Genomic DNA, 16,114 nt, shown 5'->3' on the forward strand with positions numbered 1-16,114 from the left:
GATTTAAAAGATATACTTTCTTGCTTAAAGGCACTATACTGGCTGTCTAGTTCTCAATAAGTGGGTGTTTCCTCCTCTGTCAGCCTCTGGTTTGACCCTGACATTAATGGACTGTGTCTGAGGACCTGTAGGGCAGCCAGAGATGATGTACATCCTCTTCTGTGGTTTGTCTAACACACACACGCACGCACACGCACACACACACACACACGCACGCACACACACACAGAGTTTTGCTATTATTTATTGGTCTCCGTTGCTGTGGTTCACCTGTCTGTTTCTATGATGTCTAATCGTGGCATTGCATTTCTACTTCATATTTTTTTATCACCAAAGCTAGTCAGTAAGTCCCGTGACCTTGGTCTGTAAGCAGTCTGCCTGCTGCATCTCAGACACCTTTTCTGGAGGAACTATATTAAAATAAAGAGGACTGGTGTTTCCTTAGTTTATCAAAGAGGAAAAGACCATATGTTTTATTAAATGCATGTAAACATACACTGTGTTGCCAAAAGTATTCACTCATCACACCAAATCATTGAATTCAGGTGTTCCAGTCACTTCCATGTCCACAGGTGTACAAAATCAAGCAGCCAGGCATGGAGACGCTTCTGGGTTTGCTCTCAGGAGATCAGTTAATTCCAGCGTGGTACTGTGATAGGATGCCACCTGTGAAACAAGTCCAGTTGTGGAATTTCCTTTCTAGTAAATATTCCACAGCCAAGTGTTAGTGATATTATAAAAAAGTGGAAGTGAGTGAGAACGAGAGTAAATGAGCCACAAAGTGATAGGTCATGGAAGATCAGAGAGCAGGGTCAGTGGAAGATGAGGCAGATAGTTTCAAAAATTTCAGAACTCAAACAAATTCACGTTTTTGACCATTTCATGCTCCCAGCTTTGTTAGAACAGTTTGGGGATGGCCCAGTACTGTTCCAACATGCCTGGACACATGTGCACAAAGACATGGATGAGCAAGTTTGGTGTGGAAAAACTTGACTGGCCTGCGCCAACCTGACAGAACACCTTTGGAAGGAGTTAGAGTGGCGGCTGTGAGACAGGCCTTCCCGTCAATCAGTGTCTGACCTCAAATGTGGTTTTGGAAGAATGATCAAAAATTCCCATAAACAGACTCCTAAACCTTGTGGAAATCCTCCCCAGAAGCGTTAAAGCTATTCTAGCTGCAAAGGGTGGTCTGACAACATATTAAACTCTATGAATTAAGAGTGGGATGTCACTTAAGCCCATTGTATGTGAAGGCAGACAGCAAGCATCCAAAGCTCAGCTCGACTGGTTTGGTCAAATGTAATACCATGTAGAGCATCTGCAAGAATTGCCATGTGCTATAGCAAACTCCTGGATGTGGAGTCAACAAGTTGTATCATTGCATCTCTTAGCAGAATGAATTTCCCTCTTTTCTTTGTTTTTCAGAGATCTAAGTGAAAATGCCATCCAAGCCATTCCGAGGAGAGCTTTCAGAGGCGCAACAGACCTTAAAAACCTGTAAGTGAAGATAAAGTGTTAAAGGAATGGGTGCAGTGGAGATAACGGTGCAATTTGCTACTGTCAAGAAATATCACGTCCGTAATTAGAAGACTGAGTGGTTGGCTGGACCGAGCCATTAACTAAATCTACATCATATTGGCTTTGTGTTCTTTTTATTATCAGTCAGCTGGATAAAAACCATATCAGCTGTATTGAAGAGGGGGCATTCAGAGCTTTGCGATCTCTAGAAGTCCTGTGAGTAATCTAAGAAAAATAATTTCTTTGATGCTCTTCTCAAAACAATTTAATCTCTCATTAAAAAAACTTTGTTTTCTTCTGCTCTCTTCATCTTTTCTACTGCCATCATTTTTCCACTGGCTTCCGTGCCTATCAACTCTCTCTTGCTTTTTATTGTTCCATCTCTTTGTTCTCACACCCTTCCTTTCTGTCCTTGCTGTTATATTTAGTGTTGCCTCTTCTTCTCATCATTGCTAATTTCTCTCCTATTTTTTCTTCTAGCACACTGAACAACAACAACATCAGCAGCATTCCAGTCTCCAGTTTCAATCACATGCCAAAGCTCCGCACCTTGTAAGTGCCTCACCTTTTTCAACTTTTTTACCCAGAATGCCACATTGTTAAGTCTGATTTCATCTCTGTCTGTGTATCTGTCACCTTATGTTTTACCCACCCCTCCACTACTTCTCAAATGTATTTTCCTTCCCTCAGCCGTCTCCACTCTAACTCTCTGCGCTGCGACTGTCACCTGGCTTGGTTGTCTCCATGGCTACGGCAGCGGCCAGCTTTGGGCCTCTACACTCAGTGTAGCTCTCCTCCCACGCTGAGGGGCCTCAACCTGGCCGAGCTGCGTAAAAGTGACTTTGCCTGCTCAGGTACAAGAGCCCGGTGATACATGAGGCTTTGATCCAAATGTGGATGATGATGCAATGTGTGAGAAATTTTTTTCTTCCTTGTTTTTAGGTCACAGTGGCAGTGCCTTCGTTCAGCCATGTAGTTTAGCATCTGGGTCCTGTCCTCCAATGTGCTCCTGCAGCAACAACATTGTGGACTGCCGTGGGAGGGGCCTAACTGCAATCCCTGCCCACCTCCCTGAGGGTATGACTGAGATGTGAGTATCCCACAAGAATTATATATAATGATACAAGAATGACAAATTCTGTTATTTTGTAGCTTTATAGTTTGCTTTCAGAACTCAGATAAAACCTACCAGCATAAAGTGGGTTTCTTACAAGCAAAATTGTGAACCATGTAAAGCTGCTCCAGAGGGGTCCCAAAAGAGAGTGAAAGTCCCCACAGGTTTATTAGATGGAAAGAAATACTACAGTACATGTACTTACTCTATGCCATGTAAAGGAAGAAATGTTACTTATGTCATTTTGCTGCTTCATCACATTCTTTCCGGTTACTTTTAATATATCCAACATGGAAAAGTGGTTTTTTGGATGCTTAACCACACTCTCTCTCAATTCTGCTGCTCCTCTGCCAGTAGCTAGAATGCAGTAGCGTAACAAGCACAGCTGGCGATAACTTGGACAAATCTTATAGATAGATTTTACAGGCCATTACATGTACTTTACGTCTCTGCCAATACATCAAATGTTCTGATGTGCAATCCACCATTCAAGGATGTGATTGTCCTCACTGCTCGTGTGCAGTGTTTCAATGTAGCCTCTCTGCTTTTCTACCCAGACGTCTGGAGCAGAATGGCATCAAGTCGGTTCCCCCAGGCGCCTTCACATCCTACAAGAAGCTCAGGCGAATGTGAGTGCTCCTACAAAGCTTTATATCGTCATACTTGCAGTTAAACACTTCCAAGTGTCAGTTCAAATTGAAATAACACTAGCAATGTTTTCTATTGAAATTTAAATGTTTATTACAACAAATCAATAAAGTACTAAGATCACGGAGGGGATCAATAAGGGATCAATCAAAAGAAGCCTTTTCTATATATCCTAAACCATATATATCCTAAACCATACCTGCACCATACCTGCACACACATGACCCATTTTAGTCCACTTCATTTAACTTTTTTTTGCTCCACCTTTCTTTGTGCAGAGTACTTTTAAAGTCAGCTATGCCAACTGCAGCAGGCTACAGAATTCCTGCCCCTGAGCTCCAAATCAGCCAAAGCCATTACATTTTTTCTGCCTCCAGAGGGACAATGCTTCAGGGAAAATTTTAATGTTCTAGAGTCTGATTTGCCAAGTGGATCTCTCTTTTCTTCTGTCTCCACTGCTCACTGAGCTGTGGTTTTCCTGCTCAACAGAACATACAGCCCCAGTGGAGTTTCAGCATCGAGGAGCATTTGATTTATATCAGCCTGCAAAGACACAGAGTCCTCATTAGAGGCTTTTTAGGGCCCTTACATGATAAATCAAGTGCATATCCATGTGATGTGATGTATATGTTTAAAAAATGCTAATCTGACCACAATAATAATGTTCCTGGCTTCTTGACCTTCTATCCTGTTTCACATTTCTTTCTTTCTTCTGTCTTTGCGGTTTTTGTTACTTCCACTGTTGCTGTTTTTCTCTTCTTCCTCTTCTTCCTTTGCCCATTTCCCTCCTCAGGCATTCTGTCTCTCTCCATCTTTTTCTCTCTGTGGTTTTCCTTTTCCTCTTAATCTTATCCTCTTTCCCCTCCTTTGCCCTCTTCCATCATCACTGCGAGACCATCCCGAGCACCAGGAGGGAGGGAGGGGGGTTTGATTACATTACCAGGCTGGTTTAAGTGGTTTGTCTGAAAATTTATCATGACAACTGAACGACTGACGTGTGGCAGCAGAACAAGGATTTTATAATCTAACATATTATGGTTTGGCATGCCAGACCGAATCAAAGATATAAAAACTTCAACTTGGCCAGAAAAATAGCTCCTCTGTTCTGACATGAAAAAAGTGAAGCTCTTAGCCAGTCAATTCAGAAAGTGAGGTTTCTTATTTTTATAGGGGATTTTTATATAACCTGCTTTCATTTCGAGATCAGAAAAGAGAACTGTTAAAGTGCTGCATCACTTTTTTGCCTTTAATCCTTTAAAAAATAACACAAATTATTTGCTATGTACATATGATGCTTTTGGCTAAATGCGTTTACAACAAAACAAAATCTGTATACATGAGTTTTTTCATTTTCTCCCCAAAATAAATCTAATCACTAAGTATTTAAAAGTGTTGGGCATTCATTGTCTTTCATTCCCAGTGACCTGAGCAACAACCAGATATCTGAGATAGCTCCTGATGCTTTCCAAGGCCTCCGAGCTCTCAATTCACTGTGAGTAAGCACTCTGCATCTGATTGTGTAAACTGTTGGGTGTGTTGAGAGTGTCTTTACCAACACGTGTTTACATGTGTCTGTCCACTTTATTGGCTATATCTCCATATGTGCCCACTGCGTCCATGTGTTTAAGCATCTGTTGGTATGAATAATTTAAAAGTGGCGCCTGCTCACTGTACAGAGAATTCTCAGGAAACATCAGGACATGCAAACAATCACAGCAGGCGGTCAGCCAGCATTATTGCTGAGTGTGTGTATGTGTGAATAAGTTTGCGTGCATATACTATACACGACAGCAGTGTGATGTAAATGTCTTCTCTTCTGTTTATGGACTGTGAACGTGTGCTTGTGTGGACTGAATAAGACTTACTTTTGTTTTGGTGATGCAAATTTTGGGGCGATCGTGGCTCAAGAGTTGGCAGTTCGTCTTGTAACCGGAAGGTTGCCGGTTCGAGTCTCGGTCGTTGTGTCCTTGGGCAAGACACTTCACCTGCCGCCTACTGGTGACGGCCAGAGGGGCCGATGGCAGCCTCGCCTCTGTCAGTCTGCCCCAGGGCAGCTGTGGCTGCAACTGTAGCTTGCCTCTACCAGTGAGTGAATGAATAGTGGAATTGTAAAGTTCTTTGAGGGCCCTGAAGAGCGCTATATAAATGCAATCAATTATTATTATAAAATTTTGCGTCTTAGTAACTGTTCACAGACTGATGAAGCACTTTTGATTGCAGAACACAGTTAAAGACTTTTTTTGTTTGTGTGCAGAGTTCTGTATGGCAATAAGATCACTGAGCTGCCAAGCGGAGTGTTCGATGGTCTGGGGTCTCTGGAGTTGCTGTAAGTCCAAACCACAACATGCATATATTTGTCTGAACTGACTGTGTTTTAAACAAGGTGGCAAATATTTTAGAAGGAGCTGCATGGAAACTAATGCGGAAACTAGTTTTTGCCAAGTTAATTACCGGTATGTAAATCTGCTTCTCATAACTGACTTGAATACCCCCTTTGGTAAAACACTGCTGTACCTATGATGAAGTAGGTAAGGTACCACGAATGAGGTGATTAAGTGAATCATTTGATAATAGTCGAGAGGTGGAGCTCAGTATGATGACTGAATAATCTGGCAGTTGTCGTCTTTCCTGAACATTATTTCATTTTTTTAAAATTTAGTAAGTATTTGAAGATTCCTTGTGGTAATGTTTAACTCTAAACCGCTGGAACCAGTGACAAAAAGGAAATGGAGAGGAATCTGAAAGTTAGGGACAGACTAATCCTCATCCTGGAGACATATGGATAGACTTCAATGTAGGTTTTTGGAAAAAATAGCAGTTAGTCATTTTGTAATTGTACAAGTGTGCATTTTTATCCATGACACTCACAAGAACAACAAAGGAGTTTTAAGGAGTTTTACCTGTGGTTGTACTATTGGTTGTTTTACGCACACATCCTTTATACATCAGGCTCCTGGTGTAATTTAAAATACCTCCCTCCTTGTTTGGTTTCTTATTTTGGAAAAATCAGGGCTCCAATTCTGGGCATAAAACACAAAATAGCATTGCAGCAGTTTTGTTTTTAAAATAAGAGACGTTTGCAAGTATTCAGATGCTGGTGATGAATCAGCTCATCATAATTATGTACACTACTATAGAAAAGTCTTGTTAAGCCACTAAGCCCCAAACTCACCTATGAGTCATAGAAGCATAAACAGGTACCTAATTCCAGGGATGAACCAGTGTTGCATCTACACATACCACAACTTAGAAAGTAACCTGTTTTAAAATTGTATCTTTAGACACTTTGTTACTAAAGTGTAAATTGATGGATTTATTTATAGGGCTTTTGTACCCAGGCACTCAAAACACCTTATACAACTCCATCACCTGTTCACACACATTCAACAATCACTTTCTTTTCTAGCTCTAAGTGCTATCTAACATTCACACTCCATCGAGCTAATCAGGAACACCTGGGGGTTGTCTATCTTGCCCAAGGATACTTTGGCAAGCAAACTGGAGCAGCAACTTTTCAATTTTTAGTCGACCTGCTCTATCTCCTGAGCCTCAGCCAACCACAAGCAGCCTGTTACAGGCATCTTTTGCAGGCCTAACAAGGTGATTCCTAGATAGCTATTAGGTGTTAACTTGGCAGATATTAACATAATGTGCAGCTTGTTGTTTGAAACCTTGAAGAAACTGAACAAGTGGAGGACAAAAGAAGAAGTGGTTGGCCTGAAAAACTATCTCCAGCAAATGAAGAGTTTGTGAAAATCATGTCCTAATAGTAAAAAGAAAAAAGGCTCACTATCAGGCAAAACATAGAAAAAGGGTGGCTCAAGACTTGCACAGAACTGCATGTTAGATGATTTATTCAGAGTATTTTGTTATGATAATTAAGTGTGTCTACTGTATTGCTTAAGGTTGCTGAATGCAAATAAAATCCACTGCATCCGAGCCAACGTGTTCAAAGATCTGGAGAACCTGGCTCTTCTGTCGCTATACGACAACAAGATCCAGAGTTTGGCCAAAGGCACCTTCAGCTCGCTGCGCAGCATCCAGACACTGTGAGAAAATACATGCGTGCTATTTCAAGTTCTGTTACACTCTATTCAGTCTGATCTGACTGATGTTGTTCCCTTTTGTAATTTCTCACCAGACACTTGGCCCAGAATCCCTTTGTGTGTGACTGTAATGTGAAGTGGCTGGCCGACTTCCTGCGTTCAAACCCCATAGAGACCAGCGGTGCACGCTGTGCCAGTCCTCGCCGCCTTGCCAACAAACGCATCGCACAGATCAAGAGCAACAAGTTCAGATGCTCTGGTCAGTCAGTGCCCTCTGTGTGTGTGCGTGCGTGTGTGGGTGTGTGACTGGATGACAAAGATGGAACTGAGATGAGGAGTGAAAAGTCTGGATATACTTGCTGCATCTGATAGTTTAAGACTGCCAGGCCTGGAAAGCTAAGCGTAGCTTTGCATTGTTTCAGTCCTCCTTTCTGCTGTAAGTGTCCTGCTGCCACCTACAGCCAAGTCAATTATGTGACGTGTGTATGTGTGTGTATGTGTGTGTGTGGCTATTGCTCCGTTGAAGCGTTCACACAGTTTTGTTTGCTTACTTTTCATGACAGCCAAGGAGCAGTACCACATCCCAGGTGATTTTGTGTTTGTATATTCATATATATTCTGTGTATGTGTGTAGTTAGATACATCAGTCTCTGATTGCCTCTATGTATCAGTAAGAACTTGTCTGTCTATCCTCTCCACATTTGGGTCCAGGCACTGAAGACAGACGTCTAAACTACGAGTGTAACAGTAAGCCAGTGTGTCCCGCTAAATGTCGCTGTGAAGCCAATGTGGTCGACTGCTCCAACCTCCGCCTCACTAAGTTCCCGGAGCACCTGCCGTCCTCCACTGAAGAGCTGTGAGATCCATGCCCACAAACACACAACCCACGTTAATAATATTCCATGCAGTCCTGGATTGTATATGCCAAACAGACTTTGCTGCAAATGTTCCAGTGCAAGAGGGCTTTTAGAAACAAAAGTATTATTTACCTTTGACCTTATTTTTGACCTTATTCCCTTTTACTCTTTACATCCACCAACCAAAAGAAGCACACAGCTAATTCACCTTATAGTTCACACCCTGTCATTAACGGTGTGGACGGGAGTGCCTGTTAGTGCACCAGCCTACTGCCACTGACAGGCGAATGCTTCCATCTCCACAGTAACAAGCCTATACAGTAATAGTTGGTGGGCGTGGTTATTTTTTAAATAAAATACTTGCTATGTGAACCTGCTTTTATACAACATGGTTTAATGATTTTTTTAAAATGTTTTTTAATCAGCCAGGTCATGATTTTTGAATGAATGAATATTGCTGCTGATGTTTTTTTCAAATGTCTTCTTTTGTACCATAAGGTCATCTAGTCACATTCTATTTAAAAGACGTGGATATCACTACAGACAATCTTTATAACTGGGAAACTCAAACACTCCAGATGGACAAATAGCACTTTGTTCCCAAGGAGAAAAACATGTGGTTTTTGATTTTGGGGTCAACCGTCCCTTTGAGCATTACGTTGATGATGATGATGATGATGATGATGATGAAATTTGTCTTTCCGCTGTATTAGTCAGCTGTCACATAATTTATCTGGAATAAGCTTATATTTAAAGTGCATGCATTTAAGTTTGGGATCATTTAGGATTCATTGTTCTCTATTTACCCTCATAAGTCACACCCACACAAATTCAAATACATGCTCATTCCCTGTACTGAACATAAAAACACACACACTGTGCCAAAATATGACTTGGATATCCGTGTTGACATGTGTATGTGGATTCCTGCTGCACGGATGAGCACTCAGCACGAAACATGCACACATACCAAAGTCACTCTTCCCCTTGTGATGTTGTTTTCCTCCATCCTCTTCTCTGTGATCTCTCTCTATGATTGTCACAGGCGTCTCAACAACAATGACCTCTCCGTGCTGGAGGCCACAGGAGCCTTCAAGGGCCTGTCACAGCTTAAGAAAATGTAGGTCACCATGAAAAATGACAAATACTGTGACGAATGGCTGCTCCATCTTCAAAAGAAACTTTCAAGAGATCTTATCTTCTGGCATTTTCCAAGACCTTAGTGGGAAAAGGGGTTCAGAGAAAACTGTATGTAGTGACTTTGCATGACTGGATATTATTAGAGAAAATGCACAGCTTCATGTAGAGTGAAAGCACTGGACACATTTTCAAAGTAGTAAAGGTACTAAAAGTTGTGTGAAACTTAAGGCTGAATGATCATGCTCAGTTGGGTTTCTGGCAAAGAGCTGTCAGGAAGCAGCTGTTATGTTGTGTGCTATCCTTCTCACTTCAGTAACCTGAGCAACAACAAGATTTCAGAGATTGAGGACGGCGCATTTGAGGGTGCTTCCTCGGTGGTGGAGCTTCACCTGACAGCCAACCACCTGGAATCTGTGAGAGGGAGCATGTTCAAAGGCATGGAGGGCATGCGCATGCTGTGAGTTTGATACATACATAGAATTAGGTCACTGTGTATACTAAGCTCTCAGCTTTATTTTTAGGGGTTCAACAGTTCAGAAAGTTGCATCACCTTTGAGAATAACAACAACTCTACTGTGCAGTCCTATTTTCAGGGACTCAAACATAGCTGGACAATTAAAGAAAAGACTGTTTCACAGACAGGTGTAGTCTTTAGCTTTTGTTATTTCTCCGTGAATTGAGCATGAAATTCAAAGTCTGGCAATCACTGTTGCTGTGAACTCACAATCTGAGCGCAACAGTGATTTCAGTCGCAGTGAAATGGGCCATCTTCAGGCTTTAAAAACAAGCCAGAAACATCGGAGGGACAGAAGAAATTTATGAGTGGCCAAATCAACAGCTTGGTGCACTGAAGGGGGAAAAAGTTAAGAACAGAAACATGAAAAGCAAGAAGAAGCGGCTGAGTTGATCTTAACCCAAAGGAGCTGCATTTACTTTGCTGAAGATAAAACTAAAGGATGAAAGCCAAAGCTCATTTTATTTATCTTATGAATATGAAATATCATATTTGAGGGAACTTTGCATAAAACATGTCTGTCCTAAAATGTCTCTCTCGCTGTGTAGGATGCTCAGGAATAATAAGATTAGCTGTATCCATAACGGGAGCTTCACCGGGCTGACCAACGTCAGGCTGCTCTCACTGTATGATAACCAGCTGAGCACCATCCTCCCTGGAGCCTTCGACACACTGCCCAACCTGTCCACACTGTTAGTGACACACCCACAAATACGTGCAGACACACTCTCTGTTTGTTTCCATTTATCTTACCTACCTACCATGTCGGCTTGCCCATCAGAAACCTTCTGGCCAATCCTTTTAAATGTGACTGCCGTCTGTCCTGGTTTGGGGCGTGGCTTAGAAGTCGGCGAATCGTGACAGGGAATCCTCGCTGTCAGGGGCCCGCTTTTCTTCGAGAAATCCCACTGCAGGATGTAGCTGTGCCTGATTTCCGTTGTGAGGATGGTATGATTGGCATTTTATCTATAAGCAGAAATCTAATAAATGTAACAAGCATCGCCTAAAAATGCATGACAGCAAAGTTATCACGCCTTGCAATTTTTTTCTGAGAAGCACTGCCATTGAAAGGTTGTTGTTTGTTAAGTGAAATTTGCCCCCCCCCCCCCCCCCCCCCCCCCCCCCCCGTCTGTTCAGGCGCTGTGCTCGAGGACAGCAGCTGTGGTCCGGGGCCTCAGTGTCCCAGCCAGTGCACCTGTATGGACACAGTTGTGCGCTGCAGCAACAAACATCTGCAGGCTCTGCCTAGAGGACTGCCCCGCAACGTCACTGAACTGTGAGTCTGACTGCACGGCCAAGACAAAAAATGTTATTTCTTAATTTGCTTTGAACATTTAAACTGCAAAACTCACTAAAATTGGCATGCATCGCAATTCTATATTAAATAAAATATAGAATAATTAAAAACAGCCATAGTAAATAATGCAGTCTTGCCAGCTTCTGTGTTGGCCCTAAACTGGCTCGTTCAAGTTTAAACAAAGGAAATGAGCTTCATTTTTTCAGTGCAGATAAATTGGAGACGTAATTGATTCTACTTAATAGAGTCACAGATTTATAGTGTAAAACAAGCATATACAAAACATTTATGTGAATTATCTGTGGTATCACTGTTTTTTTTGTAGTAACCAGGCTTTTTATAGCAATTGTGGTTTTCTTATTATTAAGTGTCTCCCTGAAATTAACTAAATTCATTGAGCCAGAAAAAAATCAGGAACCTTGTGACTTTGTAATTATGTCAGAATTATTCACGTATTTGCATGGATGTTATTTACCAAACAGGCTTTTTTGCAGATGTTGAAGTATGTGAGGGCTCCTAAACAAAAGTTTTATTTAGCCTTGACTTTATTTGACCTTATTCCCTTTTACTGTTTACATCTACCAACCAAAAGAAGGTTGTCAAACACAAGGCTCAGAGGCCAGAAGTGGCCCGGCAAAGACTCCAGTCCACTGGATGACATTGGAAACTGTGAAGGAGGACGTAAACTTTGGAATTTTCAAAACCTGTTTTACAGCTGTTCCTACTGATAAAAACCTCACACATGCCAATACATACTACATCAAATTATTTAAGTAATCAATAAATAAACCATTAGAAAACATCCTGTTTTCTCAGTCTAGAATAGAAATGTCTGTTTTTTACAAAGGGTCGTTAATGCATAGTTAAGCGAGCTTCTTTGGTCTGGCTCACTGAAGATCGAAGTGTGCCTGTGAGTTTGACATCCTTAACTTAGAACCTTATCTTAGAATTTGTTTGATAATCTCTGTGCATTATTATTGTTCTGTAGAAATGCACAACAGATCTTTGTGTTTTGTCCCCTCAGGTATCTGGATGGTAATCAGTTCACCAGCGTTCCCAAAGAGTTACCTGCTTTTAAATACCTGCAGCTTGTGTAAGAAACACTTGATTGAATCCTTCATTCATCCTCACGTGCCTCCTCACACTCAGTTTACCTACAGCTACATCTGCTATCACACATGCTTACAGCCTCTCATGTTGGTAGTGAAAGCACTTTCCTTCTCTTCCACCAATGAAAACATCTACTACAGTGAAGAGGTTAATGCAGTAATATACAGTCATGCTGACGCACAAACTCTTGCTATTTTCTTCTTTGCTGTGGAACATTACATTCTAGGCGAAGCACTGAGGTTTAGATAGTGACCAGTGAACAGCCGAAGACTCGTACCTCATTTTTAAAAACAAAGGACAGTCAAAGATTCTCAACACACAGACTGAGGCACATTTTAGACCATGGTAACTAAATGATCCTGACAGTCACACACTGCTAGAAATGCAGCTGAAATCAGAAGCCAAAAAGAAGAAGCAAAAGTAACACTGGTTGCAGAGCAGAACCAAATATGAATTAAATAGTTTTTACAGTTTTATGAAGAACATGTTACAGTAATATCAAAACCTTCAAAGGAAATTTGAGAATAAGGTTGCACATTTTGTATGTTTGAACACTTGTACAGTTGTTACAAAAAAGCTGCAAACTGTGCTCAGCATCTTCTATTTGTATAGTCATCCAGCAGGGGGCGCTGTAGACTGTGTAGTGAATTCAGTAAAACACGCACACAGCTGAGGATGATGTGATCGGTTCACTTTAATAATGAGCAGCATTTTAGTTTTGTGTGTTACTATGTTACAGTACGTGTGCTAGTGTGTTTGCGCCTGTATGTGTTGTGCAGTGGGACCTCTGCAGTACTCTGTGTGTATACTGACTGAAACTGACCTTTGCCTTTCCAGTGATCTGAGCAACAATAAAATCAACTCCCTGTCTGATGATTCCTTCTCCAACATGAGCCAGCTCACCACACTGTGAGTTCATACACACAACTGTTCTTGGTCAAGTGTTACAAGACAAATCAGCACACACACAATGGGCATCAGAAAGATGTCAGTTCACTAAATCACTTCTGTTACAAAACAAAATGCTGAAAAAATGAATCACTTTGAGAAAAATATTAGCTTATTGTAAATTTGATGGCAGCAATAAATCTGTTTATTACTGTGCAGCGTCCGGTCTGTCTGTAAACATGTGGAAACTGAGGAGAGCAGCTGCTGGACTTCTGGGAAAGTTGCCATTTTTGTAGCTGTGATCACTGTCATATTGGGTTTCATGATGCTCCAAATGTCTTTTCCCTTTGTTAAACATGTGGACTGCCAGTTCAGCACTCAGGCATTTCTACTATGAAGCCATGGTTGTCAAAGGTCAGCTGTCGGGGAAGCAGGAAGTGGACCCAAATGCACTCAGGAGTCTGAATTTAAACCCAGAATCCAACTTTAATGCTGATAGTTCACTGGAATAAAAAACAAACTCAAAAAACTGAGGCAAAGTATCTTTCTGTATTGATGGTGCCTTTCCTCATGTCCAAGCAGCCAGTTCCATAGGTACTAATGCGCCTGTATACTGTCAGAGACGCAGACCTGTAACTGTTTGCTGATGACAAGACATAGTTCTTCTTTTTAGTCACAGCACCCAAATTTATTTTAGAAGAATTCAAAATTTAGATTTTTCTGACCACGAAACAGTTTTTTTCCTTAGTTCATTTTAAATGATCTTTGGTCCAGAGAACAAAGTGGTGATTGTGGATCATACCACATCTCTACCACATCACATCTTCTCCTTGACATTATAGACCTTTATCCTTCATGCAAAGAAAACTGTGTTCACTGACCAAGCCCAGCAGTGATGACAGAATTAAGCCTGTTTCTAGTGTAGTGTCCCAAGCATCCAATTAATTCATTTTTCAGCCTTGTCACATGCACACAAAGATTTCTCCAGATTTTCCAAATCTTTTGAAATTATTATGTACTGAAGGCGATGTGATATTCAAAGTCTTTGCAAATTTACATTGAAGAACATTATTGTGAAATTGTCAGAAACAGAAATTTCTGATAATTTGAAATACTTTGATATCCAGTCATGTTACCAGTTAATCCAGTTAGTTGGAAAATCCATCTGTTTCTCTTTTTAGTACCACTTGTGTTTCCAACCTTATGTTGCCACCATCTTTTCTGAAATGTTTTTGTGGACATCAAATTCTAAATGAGCTGATATTTTTCTTAAAATGGTACATTTTCTCGTTTTAAACCTTTGATAGGATTTCTGTGCTCAATTGTGAAAGAAAAGTGGGTTTGTGAGATTACCATGTTGCTTTTATTTTATTTTTTTTTAAGATGTAACCCCTTTAAAATGTGGTGCGTTTGGAGAGACAGATTTTTAAAAGCTAGAATGCCCCAGGCTGCCACAACACTGGAGCCTTTGCTTCACACAAAGCAAAACAAGAGTAATATTGTGAACTCTAAAAACAAAACGTTCTTCTGGTTTGCAACACATGAAATGTAATGATATTGTTTGTAGTGCTTCTTGTGTTAAAATGAAAATGCTTGTTTTCAAATGTTCATTTCTTCCCAAATCATGAAAAACCTAAAGTCGACCAACTAATGGTGCTAAAAATATTTATTTCACCCCTGAGGAAAGGTCATTGGGTTGTAAAAACCAGACATGGCAGTTGTCAGCACATTTTTACTCTGCTTGTGTACAAAGTGGAAATCTTAACCTAAGAGAAAATTGTGGCCAGAGAAAGAGTCTTGGAGGCCATCGAAAAAAGATGTAGTCACTGAATTTCCACACCATGTTTCAAGGATGTGGCCAGAAGTTCAATGAAATGATTTTTGTTTTGGGGTTTTTTTGAAAGCAAACCGATTTTAGGCCTTAAAGTCTGTTTAAAGGTCCCAAACAGAATAAAGGTAGATAGAAATGTGTTACATCTCATAAAGCACCTCAAGTAGACTCACAGGAGTCAACATTGGGTGGATGTGAAAAGTTTGAAAAGTTAAAAGGAGTTCAAAACAAGCAATCTTCCCAGACCTCTGTTTTCCACTCTTCGTCTCTAGTTGAGGCTAGAGGGTTCAGACTCCAAATCTTCAGCCAAACTGTCACTGTCCATCCATTCATCCATCCATTTTCTACTACTTATTTGGGTCACAGGGCAGCAGTCTAAGCAGAGATGCCCAGGCCTCCTCTACCACTGCCCTCAGCTCTTTCAGAATGAAACCACTACGTTCACAAACTAGCAGAGAGACAAGATCTCTTTACCACGTCCTTGGCCTGCCCCAGGGCTTTACCGACAGGCTACTGAGGAGCCCCAGCATCCTAGTCACACGCCAGAACTACTTAAACTACTTAAACATGTTGATTTGCAGGAGCAGTGGCTTTAGACACCCTGTGGAGGAAGCTAATTTCTCCCACTTGTGTCTGCAATTTTATTCTTTCTTAGTCCATTACCCACAGATCATGGCCATAGGTGAGGATAGGAATGTAGGTCTGTCTGACCTGTCTGTGAATCTTCAATTTCACTCTCGTTCAACTTCCAGTGCTGCAGCAATTTATATCCATGCATTCATGCAATTTCTTAACTGCTTATCCAGTTCAAGGTCACAGGGGGCTGGAGCCTCTTCCACTGCAAGAGCAGTCAGACTTTACCAACTGCTGCTGTGTGGGTTGCATTGTGGAGTAAAACACACACCATCTTTGGTTCTGCTGCATTTAATTTGATCTTTTCTTCTCTTCCAGGATCCTCAGTTACAATGAACTGCGCTGTATCCCTCCTCTGGCACTGGGTGGCTTGCGCTCGCTTAGACTGCTGTGAGCACACACACACACACACACGTGCTCACGCACATACACACACAGTATCATACGTGCGACATGCCAAACCACATCACTGTAACTTCTTCGCTTTATAATAAGCCATCATCTGTTTTAGGACTTTA

The 16,114-nt window shown here is 41.2% G+C and overlaps 1 protein-coding gene across 1 annotated transcript in view; it reads left to right on the forward strand.

Moving 5' to 3' along the window:
* slit1b (slit homolog 1b (Drosophila)) overlaps positions 1-16,114 on the forward strand; it is a 79,514-nt gene that overhangs the window by 47,428 nt on the left and 15,972 nt on the right. The window contains exons 5-24 of the mRNA XM_026171939.2: positions 1,426-1,497; positions 1,663-1,734; positions 1,999-2,070; positions 2,209-2,372; positions 2,461-2,608; positions 3,190-3,261; positions 4,701-4,772; positions 5,535-5,606; positions 7,186-7,329; positions 7,422-7,585; positions 7,890-7,913; positions 8,038-8,182; positions 9,229-9,303; positions 9,637-9,780; positions 10,386-10,529; positions 10,619-10,785; positions 10,975-11,113; positions 12,159-12,227; positions 13,082-13,153; positions 15,915-15,986. Coding sequence (XP_026027724.2) covers positions 1,426-1,497; positions 1,663-1,734; positions 1,999-2,070; positions 2,209-2,372; positions 2,461-2,608; positions 3,190-3,261; positions 4,701-4,772; positions 5,535-5,606; positions 7,186-7,329; positions 7,422-7,585; positions 7,890-7,913; positions 8,038-8,182; positions 9,229-9,303; positions 9,637-9,780; positions 10,386-10,529; positions 10,619-10,785; positions 10,975-11,113; positions 12,159-12,227; positions 13,082-13,153; positions 15,915-15,986 — 2,103 coding nt within the window. The remainder of the gene's footprint in view (positions 1-1,425; positions 1,498-1,662; positions 1,735-1,998; positions 2,071-2,208; positions 2,373-2,460; positions 2,609-3,189; positions 3,262-4,700; positions 4,773-5,534; positions 5,607-7,185; positions 7,330-7,421; positions 7,586-7,889; positions 7,914-8,037; positions 8,183-9,228; positions 9,304-9,636; positions 9,781-10,385; positions 10,530-10,618; positions 10,786-10,974; positions 11,114-12,158; positions 12,228-13,081; positions 13,154-15,914; positions 15,987-16,114) is intronic.

Source organism: Astatotilapia calliptera, chromosome 6, assembly GCF_964374335.1.
Source record: "Astatotilapia calliptera chromosome 6, fAstCal68.1, whole genome shotgun sequence".
NCBI lineage: Eukaryota > Metazoa > Chordata > Actinopteri > Cichliformes > Cichlidae > Astatotilapia > Astatotilapia calliptera.